The sequence below is a fragment of the Taeniopygia guttata genome, chromosome 1A, assembly GCF_048771995.1.
Source record: "Taeniopygia guttata chromosome 1A, bTaeGut7.mat, whole genome shotgun sequence".
In the NCBI taxonomy this organism is placed as follows: Eukaryota; Metazoa; Chordata; class Aves; order Passeriformes; family Estrildidae; genus Taeniopygia; species Taeniopygia guttata.
The window spans coordinates 13,103,419-13,116,353 of record NC_133025.1 but is presented as its reverse complement, the minus strand read 5'-3'; the positions used below and the strand labels follow the sequence as shown (position 1 = coordinate 13,116,353).

General features: G+C 35.7%; 1 protein-coding gene across 7 annotated transcripts in view; it reads right to left on the bottom strand.

Annotated features, from left to right (window-relative positions):
* KMT2E (lysine methyltransferase 2E (inactive)) overlaps positions 1–12,935 on the bottom strand; it is a 56,337-nt gene that overhangs the window by 17,512 nt on the left and 25,890 nt on the right. For all 7 annotated transcript variants that reach the window (XM_072919495.1, XM_030263758.4, XM_030263757.4 and 4 more), the window contains 9 exons: positions 11,350–11,430; positions 11,119–11,177; positions 6,844–7,016; positions 5,862–5,900; positions 4,045–4,257; positions 2,539–2,669; positions 1,349–1,466; positions 1,089–1,198; positions 11–272 (listed from right to left, as the gene is read on the bottom strand). In XM_072919495.1, the coding sequence (XP_072775596.1) occupies positions 11–272; positions 1,089–1,198; positions 1,349–1,466; positions 2,539–2,669; positions 4,045–4,257; positions 5,862–5,900; positions 6,844–7,016; positions 11,119–11,177; positions 11,350–11,430 (1,186 nt within the window). The remainder of the gene's footprint in view (positions 1–10; positions 273–1,088; positions 1,199–1,348; positions 1,467–2,538; positions 2,670–4,044; positions 4,258–5,861; positions 5,901–6,843; positions 7,017–11,118; positions 11,178–11,349; positions 11,431–12,935) is intronic.

Genomic DNA, 12,935 nt, shown 5'->3' with positions numbered 1-12,935 from the left:
GTGTCAGTACCTGATTATTAGAAATGGACAGCCTGAGGGGAGAGAGTTTCCTCTGTTTATTATCTGCAATTTTCAATTTGGCAGCTGCTCCTTCACAATCCAATGTGATGTTCTGATTTTGAGTCTCCTTTTCTCTTGTAACATCTTTCTCTTTCTTTCCTTTTTTCCTTCTAGTTTCATATCCAGTATTGATGTTTTCTGTAGGCTCGGAACGTCTGAGAACTGGACACTCAGGATTTTCTTTGAGGCAAGCACAATCCACTTTGTATTTACTGCAAGTAATTAAATGCAAGAAGGCATATTTGCTTAGGTTGTACAGCAATGAAACTCTTCAATACTAAATCACTGATATTTCACATTAAGCATCTGCTATAATGCAAACCAACCATGTAAAATGCAGTGACTCAAGTTTTCACCACAATATACAACAGTACTGTAACTCAAATCTACTGTTTAATTCTTTAGCTCTGCCACACAGAATTCTTTTAAATTCAAGGTTAGTATTCTGCTTGAAGGACAAAAGACATCTAAACCCTGAGTATAATTCTAGGTGGAAATATAACCAACACAAAATTCATGAAGTCAGCGAGTTCATTTTATATGCAAAGATGGCAGACACAATTTACAGCATGAGCACACCAAACTCACTTTGCACAATTTTAAGCTCCTCTTGAATACACAGGAAATTCAAACTTGTTTAACTGAAACAGGCTGTCAGGTACTAAACACAACTACTATGGATTTTTAGAAGGAGTATGTCTGCAACTCTCAACAGCACCCAGTATCTGGAGAGTCTGAACCCATGCTGATTACCACACGTGCTCTGTGGTCATACACAGTTCAGGTCAAGTAGCAAAGGCATTCTGCACAGCACTGCACCCAAACTGGCTTAAGAGCAGGCCACAGAAACACAGTAATAAAAATAAACCACTGCCCATGCATATTGTTCACTGTAATACAATGCTTAAGGAGCCTTGTGTTATTAAAACATGCAAGAAAGTAAATGATACAAAACCAAGTAATTCTGAACTGCAAAGTAACTTAATGAGCATTAGATGTATTTTAGAACAGCATTCTCAAATACTTACCAATTTCCATAATCAAAATCAAATGCTATGGTAATCTCTGCTCCCTTTGGAATGTTATGGATGGAGTAAATATAAAGATGAATTGTTCCATCTTCAATTACGTGCCTCACCTATAGTCAAGAGAATGTTATTATATTATCATGAATTCCTTCCAAGTTCTTGTATTAAAATTGTAGGGATTGCTCAAATTATCAGGAATCTCAAGGAAAAGGAGATTCCTAAATAAATGAAACCTAGTTTAACTTTCCAAATGTGCTCACCTCTGCATTTGGTGTACATGAACGCCTGATAAACCGAGCTTCATTTCCAAAAGTCCTTGCATCAACACACATTTCTAGCCCATGGAATTTGGAGTAAAACAAAACAAATGGGTATGGCCTGAAAAACACACAAGAAAACCGGGAAATTTGTCACTTTTGAAGATGCTAAACAGTGCTTATTCTCCTTACTGGTCAGCTTTGTTACATGATGACTAGCACAATATGCCAAATTTGGAGGTTAACCTAAGAATGGCATGTTTATATTTAAGCTTCATGATTTTAGCAGGTACATTCCCCACATATATTCTCAGAATACCTCAAGATGGAGTTACAGCCCCATATGATATGCATAGGATCTACATGGAGAACATTAACACAGCAAGCACTAGACATGGAAGACACACAGGTAAAAGTTTTTCAAATTTCTTAAACTTTGTTCATAACAGGCCCCAAAATGAAACTTAGAAATTTATATACCACATAGAATAATTTTTAAAGTAAGTAAGACCACCACATCCCTACCTAACACCTGCAGCATCAGTAGCACCAACCCTCCTGAAGGAAAAGGGCCTCCAAATACTTTGTGAAGTCATGCTTTAAGTTCTGCTATTCCAAGTGCAAAGGAACCAACCCTTCTATCTTTACTGAGCAAAAGCTGGGTACTCTATCTCCTCCAACAGGCCTTCTGTAAATTCCCAAGTAGGTGTACTCATGCAGTTAGTGGCAGCATCAAAACCAATCCACAGGAAGAAGGAAGCAGTCACACACAGCTCAGTAAACTAACACTGGCAGTAAAACACAGGCCCCAAGCTAAGCTGCGTCCAGTTTCATCTCAGCCTCATGAACTTAAAATCCATTTCTCTCACAGAAGATAAAGCCTTCACCATTAATATATTAATTACTTTAGGATAGCAGAACCTGTCTATTTCCTGGTTTAAGGTGCACAACTACCCAAGTGAGCATGCAGGAATCCTGTAATGAGGGATGAACAAAAGAGAAAACTAGCTCCTGAAAAAATCTGTAAGGATATCCAGAAGAGAAAGGGACAGAAAAGGTTCCAGCTGTCACTACTTTTAATCAAAGTAAAATACAAGACACTGTTGGTAACTAAGATCCACTTGTACTTGAAGCAACAGTTTGCAAACACCATTTTAACAATTACTTTAGTGAAACATTAAGAATGAACAAACCTTTTAAAGAAGTATCCATTAGCTTCAAATTGTTCTCTCAGCATGAACTTTCCTCTGTATTCAATAATAAGTGCATCAGGAGGTAAGTCTTTGGCAGCCTTTAAAATTTTCTTGTTTTTTTGCACATAACTCTGTAAAGACATAGATTAATTTATGAATTTTCACTTTCTACCATTTTTTCATTATTACTAATAGCAGACTTTCACAACTATTAAACAATTTTATATAAACTAAAAAAACCCCTTCTTTTAGTAATTAAACTTCCAGACTGAACTGACTAAGCTGCCCTGCTCACTTAGCACTAGTTATCTATTTAGATACAAGGAATGTTTTGGCCCTAGCTCTCCAGGACATGGCTGAAAACCAATATATTAATGTTCTTACAATTCAAGTACTACAGCCTTTAGTGCACTTAACTCTCACCATGACTAGCATGAATTGCTGCATTGTTTTACACAACTCTTTCAAAAGAGTTGTTTTATGCAGGCATAAAACAACATTCACAACTCATTAAAGAAAAAGCAGAACAGGGAAATAACATAATATTTGGGGGAAAAAAAGAGTCATGACAGAGTTTCCAAATTCATTTTCATATCTTTAGGTGGAAGGATGGCTTTAATTAAAAACCAATACATACCCTGGCAATTAGTGAACTCACACCTCTCATAACTGTCATCACCAATGAAAAAGGATGTAGCCTCTATGTAGGCAAAAGGCTCTGTAAGTAGGGATAATCCTCTAAGGAGGGTGTCCCATATGCCATGATGGTCTTTGAGAAGAAGAAGCAAAGATGCTTCTATTAATCTGCTACACTAACTATTCCTCAAGATTTCCTGCTACAAAATGCTAAGTTTTTTATATGGCTCTGATTTTAAGCCTGTAAGTAACTGATAAGTTACTGATAAATAAGGCTAGAAAAAGGCATTGCACAACTTCTTCATGAACTAGAAATTACAGGATCATGAGTTAAAAAAGAATCAGTATCAGAAACAGCACCCATGAACATCCAGAACACTTACCACACTTTAAGAAAAATATAGGCAATGAATATCTTAATATACATAGTAGGGGAAAAAAATTCTGTTTCAATGGTTCTTTTTACTACAACCACTCCAGGTATCCCTCAGAGAGAAACAGCAGCAAAGTTGACTAAAGATGACTCTGTGTCAAGAGACAGTCTAAGGGCAACCCAAGGTTCAGGCTGAGACTAACATTTTAGCTACTTTTTAGGATAAATTATATGCAAATGTAAACATAACTGGGGTGGCAAAGAATGTATAAAAATCTGAAAAATATGTTAAAATTCTGATGCTCAAATATGGTGAGACAAGGAACAGAAAGTGAATGTGAAGTCCCTTTTTTTGTGTTTTTTTTTCCTGTGAGGTTTTTTTGTTTTTTGTTTTCTTTTGGTTTGGGTTTTTTTGGTTGGCTGGGGTTTTTTTTTAAGGCATCTAATGTATGGCACAAACACAGCATGTAGTAACACAACAAGGCACAGCTTATTACCTCTACTGGAGGTTTGAAAATCAGATTGCTGGTGCTGACTTCTTTTTTGTCATTTCCATTGCCTAATCTGAGAGCTATTTTTTGTGCCTCCCTCTGGACACCTTCACTGTATTGGTTGTTATTTGCTTCTTCATAACGATCCATCCATGCTTTGATTTTAGTTTCCCATCCAAAGTTCGAACTGTCAGTAGGATCAATCTCTGGAGCTGAGCCCTAAAAATTGAAATAAGTGACCAGATATTAGAAGGCAAGATATTAAAATAGAAAGAAAAATTCTACAACAATACACAAAATGATGGGCAAAGGTATGCCACTGATTTATGGATTGGGTTTTTTAGCAAATCTGGTATAAAACTTTGTACTACTTAAAAACATTTGAGTTAAATTCAATCCCATTACATTTGTCCTTTCAAGAATTTTATTACTGAGTAAGCATCACCAAAGTTCAGGAATACCTTCCCTCCTCAAAAGTGATTCCTGCTCTTAGTAGGATGAGAATGGAGAGTGAAATTGTTTCCTCCCACAACTGCACTGCATCACGAATCTGCAGGAGTTGGAGGGCCAGATCTCCCTGCCCACTCAACTTTTGTGAACATATGCAAAAATAGAGAACTCCAGCTTTTATCCTGTAATACAGACTTGATTTTCCCCTTTCAACCTCAAAGATCATGCTGTATCTTTTCTTCTGCTGCATAACTTACTAAACATAATTAATTGTACACCTGCTACATTAAGGTCGCGACTCTAATGTTATAGGCTTTACACATAAAATTTTTCTCTCCTTATCTGCTCCTCACTATAAAATTTCCTTCTGCAGTGCTTCAGATCCTTTCACTTTTAAAGAAAGTGCCATTGTACCTCCAGACCTCACAAGCAGCAGCCAGGCTGCAGCCAACCAAAGCTCCTTACGGACAGCAGCAGCCAGCCAACGCTCCCTTTTCTATCCACCTGAGCAGAGACACTATTAAACATTAATAAAACACAAGTAGTTCAGCAATTCAATTTACCTGGTTACATTTCTTTTGTCCATGAAGAAAACCATACACACAAACAGCATTTCAAAGGTGTAATGCTAAGACAACCATGAAAAAACAATGGAACCTTACAAGCACCATATTAAGAAACCCCCACAAAATTAAGAGATTTTTCCTCCCCAATTCTATCTTCACTGTTCCCAAGGCACATCTTACACATTTGAGGCATAAAGTGCATCCCACTTGCTTTTATATATTCTAAGCATGAATGAACTATGGAAATATCTAGTTCTCACATCATGCATTTTTATGTCACAGAAAATTTAAAAGACTGCTGTAACATTTAAATCTTACAAAGCAGACATCCCAATACAATTCCCTCACAGACTATGCCAGTGCCAGTGAATAAAATCCTGCTAGATATACAGGAGTCTCACCAGGTGTAGATGGAGGTTTGACAGAGCACAATCACTAACTTAGCTTTCAAATTCAATATAGTTATTTCACTATTTCACTGCTGAACAATTATGAAAAGCTGGAGCCACTAAATTCAAATGAAGTGTTCACTCAATTTTACTCCCTTGCATAGCACACATGAGCCCAAATTAATCCACTGGCTCTTGAAATAAAAATTTGCACTAATTATTTCAGTTAATTTCGCAGAACAAAGATGTAGTGCTCATACCTTAATTTAAAAGCACTGTGATGCATACATAATATATTAGTTACCAAGAAGAGAATATTGCAGTTCTTAAAGTATAGCCCCAGCTATACTCTTGATGCTTACTATTTAAGTAATGCACAATTAAAGTCTGAAACAAAACCCAAACAAAATCACATTACCTTTACTCTTGAAGATTTCCTCGATCCTTCTCGAAATGCCTGGAATAAAATTAAGATATTCATATTCACTGGAGGAAATACAGAATCTCTTAAGGAATTGAAAACCTATTAATGAATTAACAAACATGAAAGATGTAAACAACAGAACAAACTCTGCAGAAATCTCAAGAAGGTAGGAGGTTACATTTCACAAAACGTATTTTAAAAACCATTCAGCATTCCTACCTAAGTGCACAGCAATCAGGTACCTCTACCTTTGTCTCATGTTACAACTTGATCCTCCACAATTTCAGAATCCAAGCCAAAATATCAGAAGTAACAGAAGAATACATGGCAATAGATTTGTATTGAGAATTACTCAATCAAAAGTAAACATTTTACTAAAAACTTCCAAAAAGACATCAATAACTTACTCTGACTTTGAAGCTTTAAAGGGCAAAATTTGCATCCAAGCTAAGGAAATTAACTATGAAAACCACTTGTTTAGGAAGTTCCTAATGTACTTTACTTCTTCCAAATGTTCTGCCTTCACATATTATACATCTGTAGCTAAACAGCATAACGTCAGTATTTTTTTTACTCTCATTAGTTTAGCAGCTAGCTTTCTGACAGCACATTTCAACATAATTTCTACTTAAATAAATGGAGTCACATCAGGACAACTGACAGCAAACATTTCTGTACTTAAAACCACCACAAATTAAGACTTCAAATGAATTCTTCTTCGGGTAACCCAAAGCCTGTTCTGCACCACCTCTAACTATTTCAAATGGTCCAGTAAATGCAATTCTTGTGGTGAGATTAAGGAGGAGTCATGGGGGTCAGGCACCCAGGAAGACTATTATTTACTACAGAGTAATAGATTTCAAAGTAAAACCAGGTAGGAAAATAGCCTGATTTTTAATTCAGTGTCTCTTGGTAAGAAATGTCACATAGCTATAATTTATAGCACAAAGTAATAAGAGAAATTACATTCACTTACCTTTTTACATTTTGCTATGTTCTGTTCTTTCTCTCCGCTTTTTTTCCTCTTCTTATCATTGACTTTTGTAACTCTTGTAGCAGTTAAAGTAATTGTCGTTGGTGTGTGTTGATAAGCTGTATACAGTTCCACAGGAACTTCATCACCACTCTCTGTTGCACTGGTGTCCCCATCTTTAAAACAAAGAATACTCTGTAAATAATCAAGTACTGCAGAAAGAATATTCACTACTCACTCTACATCTGTTTTCAAAACACAGGAATTCATACTGACAAATGCTCCAAGCACTCATATGCAAAATTCACCTACAGTTGCAACAGCATGAAAATGAAGGACCAATGAGAAACTGGTAATTAAGACAGGTTTGTAATGCAAGGTAAGAAAAAGGTACCAGATTAAATTCCATTCTTTGAACTGAATTAACAACCATATTCCATTTGAAGCAAAATTAGAACCAGAACAAAAAAGGTAAAAAAAAACATCTGTCAACACATTCACTTATATATAGCTTTTGTAAAATGGCATTTGGATTCTTTGATGACAGTATTCTAGAAAGGATTAAAATTAATGACTGACTAGCATTTCTTGTGAAGCTCTATTAATTAATCACATGTAAGTCATAATCAACTATTTCATCTGCAATTTGCACTGCCAAGTGCCTTTTTCAGGGTTAATATGTCAATTTAGCCAAAAGCCTTTTGTACTCAAAATCCCCTAACAGTAACATTCTGCTACTCAGGACCAGAAAAGAGAGGATCAGACATAAACTGACAGATACTTTTTCTTTGTGCTGTGCTCTCACGGACCTAAAGGCCAAAGGCTGAAATTTAGCATACATCAGCATTTATATCAGACAAACAAATATCCTGACCTGAAACAGGATTACCCTAGTTCTGTCAAGATGAAAGGCTGTGAAGGATGGGAAGGATTGGAAGAGAGATGATGCACACAGATAAGAGACTATTGTTTGCATGTGCTCAGTACAGGCTTCTCAGATTTTAGCAGCTTTTCCGAATAGTCTGCATTCAGTAAATACACTTCACGCTAAGCAAAACTTTATCATATGGCACAGAAGCAGGCTTTACAAATACTTAATATGAGAGCAGAGAAAACGTTCCTTCTGCTCTCAGAAGGATGTTGCTTTAATCAGTGCACTCAGCAGTCCTAATTCTTGAAACCTTCTTTACTAAATAAAGAACTCCAGCTACTGGTTACTCTGGATTTTTCCTGCTCACATTCCTTAACAGGATTCTTCTGTGCATAGAAAACAATCCCACGTTACCATTTTGGTTATTCCTTTGAACAACTTATCAGGCACATAATTTTACTTCATAAGCTAGGAATTGATGATGTTTTCTGAATTTGTTAACATCTCTGCTGAGAATACTTTCTAAATGAGCATAAAAAGCACAAGGAAAGAAGAAATGTCTAATCAAAGAATAAATAGCAGAATAACCAATGCCTGAGAAATAGAAACCCCAGAATACAAACTTAAAATCATCAGTGTCTGCAGTCCATACACTAGTGCTACAGAAGCATGACATCACAGCCACACACCTGTCCCCCTTGCCCCAAACCCCACAAAACGCTGTCTTCCTTAGGGAAGCAACATTTTTTTTTGCTGTCTACACTGTGCTCTAACTTACTGTAAAGAATAATTACCTCAACTGAACATGTAATTACATGGAGTTGTTTTGAGACACTCCTTTCTAACCTACATAACCTGCTTTCACTTTGAAGAGCCTTGGTAAAGCACACTGAAGGGGAGATCTTGAGTTTGCATGTCAGAAGCAAAGACACAAACTCTCCAAATTCCAGAAGTTATGGGCCCAGATTCCTTTACCCATAAGCAGCAAGTGACCTTGACAGTGTCAATTTCAAGACCAAACAGCTTAAAGCAACATCCTTGTTTAAGTCATACATCTAGATATTTTATCTTAAAAAACAAAACAAAAACAAAAAACCAGAAAACCCCAAATGAACCCACCAACCAAACCCAAAAGATGCAGTATACAATTAGTGAGTACTGCCTTAACAAAGGTGCTCACTTCACTAAACCATAGTCGGTAATCCACTGCACATTAAGCTGCACCAGAACTGGACTTTTATACCAGAAAAACAAAATCAACACCATCTCACACAACCACAGGCCTCAGAACAATGGGCTAAAACGTTGCCAGAAAAAAGGATGATGTGGTTACACATAAAAGCTTAACACATACAATTTTCTATCATGTCAAGTGTTCAATTAAAAGCTCTTTTCTTGAAGCAAACCAACCAATCTACTACCTTCTCCCCCACTGTTAACCTTCGGATGAAACACACCTAAGCCTCTTGATACATCTTTACAACAAAAACATTTTACTCTAAGGAATTCTCATATCTAAGTGAAAAGCCCTATATACACAGACTTATACAAAGAGCATCCATATTATGCAGTCTTACCTTTTATCAAATACCTGTAAATTACTAATAATTAAGTTAAAAGTAAAATTCTGCTTCTATTGAGTATCTAAAACATTGAAGAGATCCACTCAAATTGATAGCACTTTTGCTTTTCCTACTCAAAATCATCTGTGAAAATTGCCCATTTTACTAATGTTGCACACAGTTTATACCCAAAATCACTAAGTCCAACTGAACTGTATAGCAGTCAACATAAAGTACATTCAACCAAGCTAAATGGAAATTAAGAGGCGGAAGCACAGATATTCAAGTTGTGTATTATAAATCACAGTAGTCAATACTGCACTTTGGTCACATTTTAGATTAAAGAGCACCAGAATTTGCCTTTCTTTTTAACTGTTTTGATACTTTTGCTTTACCATTTAGTATTTCCTTTCCTACTGAATTCATATAACAGATTTAGAACACTGATCATCAAGATGAGGAGGGTTAAACACTAACTTCAAAGTTAAGATCTCATCAGCTCCTCCTAATATTTTTAATCTCTCTTCCCTTAAGTTTACAGTAAATAATCAGATAGTGTGCCTACAAACCCCAAAAGATTATTTAAATAGCTCTAATCATCAACTTCCCCTATTCGTTATGAAAATTCAAGTTCAACCTCACACTATTATCAGACCAGTCAGTGAATTCATTAACTCCAAATAAACTATAAAACTACTTGTTCTACTATTTCAATAGAATCAACAAAAATAATTTTAAATTAAAAAAACTTTTACGATTTAGATTTGGTTGACCTAGTAGGTCAACCAAAACCGTATAAAATAAGCTTGGTTTTGTTAAAATGAAAACAGACAAAACAAAAAATTACTGTGGTTTTGTAAGTAGGTCATTAACGCCTTTAAAGGACTCTAGGCAATTTAGTACCAGACAACTCCAAGTGTCAACTTCACCAAGAACAGTTGTGCCACACACCCCTGAGACTTTCAGAAGCTATATGAAGTGGGCAGCAGGACCATATCTACATGGTCATTTTAAAAGAAATCTTAAAATACACATACACACTCCACTACTTCAGAGACATGATCTGAAGTAACACATGCTACATTTAGGAGGATGACCTCCTCCCAAGTTACTACTTTTATAATACAGCTTGAAAGTAGCAGCTGTCAAACAAGAATTCTACCATGCTTTGGTAGTGGCCAGACAGAACTCCTGACAAGTTAGGCCAGGTGAGTTTTGAAATCCTGTGAACAAGTTCAAGAACTACTTGCATAAAACAGGTACTTGCACTACATGCCACCTTGGTTATCAAAGGCAAAAAGCCCTCAAAACATAGTTATTACCTACATCATATTAACTCGGTTTACCAACTTTTCCCATTGTCCAAGAAAACCCAGAGCAGTATCAAAACACCCAATCTACATACAACATATAAGAATTAGGATTTCTTCCTGAAACTTCTTTCCAGAATAAAAGTAGCATAAGAAACTGTCTCCCATTCCAAAAGAAGAAACTTAAAGCTCTTCCACCTTATTTTCAGCCCCTCAGTCAAAGGAGTTATAGTTATTATAAAACCAACACTGCTTATTAAGAAACTTTAACACTGTTCAACAGATGGAATTATTCCATACTGATATAAAGAAACCAGTGCTGAAAACCATTAATAAAACAATTGGAGCTACAACAATTCTGATATGATGTTATCTTGGTAACAATACAGTCAAGTAAAAGGCACTGATTTACTGACCCTTATATGCTGAAGGCTCTCAAAACTGTGGGAACTATGCATGCGCTCTGAAATTTATATATGTAATTTATACTTATTTTATCACCTTTACTAAGAAAAGAGCTTTAAATTTTACTCACCTGACATATTTTCCCGTTTCCTTCGTTGCAACAGCACTGCTCTTTCTTTATCTAAACTCCTGAAAATAGAAAATAAATCAGTGCATTTAAGTATTAAAACAGACCTCTGACATTTCCCATTGACTATTACAGAACAAACAGTAAAGTCACAAATATTCAGATACTTAGAAAAATACCAGTTGTGCACTGTTCCATTCTGTTTTAGAGCTCAAAATCAACAAAACTACTCACCTGGGTTGGCAACGCTCACACAGATATATGTCAGGAATATGCTGTCTGTCAATCCCCATGCAGTCGATGTGCTGCCAGACACTATGAAAACACCAAAACAAAACCTTAACTTCAATGTACAATTTTAAAAATTGTGTGCACAATACAAAGAGAAAGTAAGCTGTTCTTTTTTTTTCATTGTCATCTTTACTCAGATTCAATACTGCCTCAATTACTCTTTGCCAGCTGACTGGTTTTCTCTCTTGGAAATTTTTCTCCAGCATCAGAAATAAAATTGTAAATTATCACAATGGAGAGCAAGATTGAGACAAATACCCTCAGTAGCAAGACTTATGTTTTACACAGCAACAAGTGGTTTGGTTTTCAAGAAAAGGATTCAATTCCCTTTTAGAAATGGGTACATAAAATATTTCTATATAGAGAAATATACACTAAGATACAGTTTGATTTCCTTATATATTTTAAGAGAAATGTTAGCACATTTTTATATACCCTGTTACAAACTGGTAGTTCTATTGCACAGCACAGAAAGAGCTTTAGCTGTTTCCCAGAGTCGGGGAAGAGACTGCTTGCTAGACTGAAGGCTAACCTAAAACACTACTTTACATTCAGCCCTACACTGTTAGAAGGATGAGGGAAACAAAAATAGTTACCTTCCTACTCGGAAAGAGTTGTGGTAAATTCACAACTCCTCATAGACAATCTCTTTTTCAAAGGAAAAGCACTCTACCTAACTGGTGACTGCCTACAGCTTCACTGCTGGAAGAACATCTTAATACATTTCAAAATAATGAGCAAGATTATCAGAATTAAGGACCATCAGAAATTACTAACAAGCTTGTTATGTAAGTAGACATAAGAATGGAGCTCAAATTAATATTTTAATTAGCTATAACTACTATTTTATAAATACACAAAGATCTAACAAATCCAGCAGTATTCATTAACCAAATGTAAAACAACAGGCTAATGTTGAGTAGAAATATAATTTTTGTCTTCTCCTGTTAGGTATATCAGCCCTAAAAATTTCTAATCTTACTTTCCAATTCCAAGTATTTAACAGCAGTCTCTTATTATACTATGATCAAGTAGGTGCTTAAACATAAACTCTGAAGTCTAAACATTTAACTTCAGCTTTTTCATTAAGAATCTAGGTTAGTCTTTTCATACTTATTAACTGAAACCTTTGAAAAACGACGAGTAATCAGAAAGATCTTGCACAGAGAAACCAATATTCAAGAAGTTTCTGTCACATTATTTAGCATCCTTCAAGTTCTTTGATTTACATGTACATAATTCACCAAGATGCTCTATTACTTGCACAATAAGTAATACCTAGATCTTCATTTTCTCCTGTTAACAAATAACAGACAGCCTTTTTAGAGGGGAAAAAGGTATACCCTTATTAAGCAGCAATGCACAAGCAAAGGCATGACCAAATTAATGAGCAGTTAAGACTGACCATAACTAAATGATAGCATAATCACTGGCCTTAACTATGTTGCCTATAAGAAAAACACACAACCTTCAAGCACTTTTTTGATGGAAGGAAATTTCTTGTGACTCATAATTAAAACACCATTTAT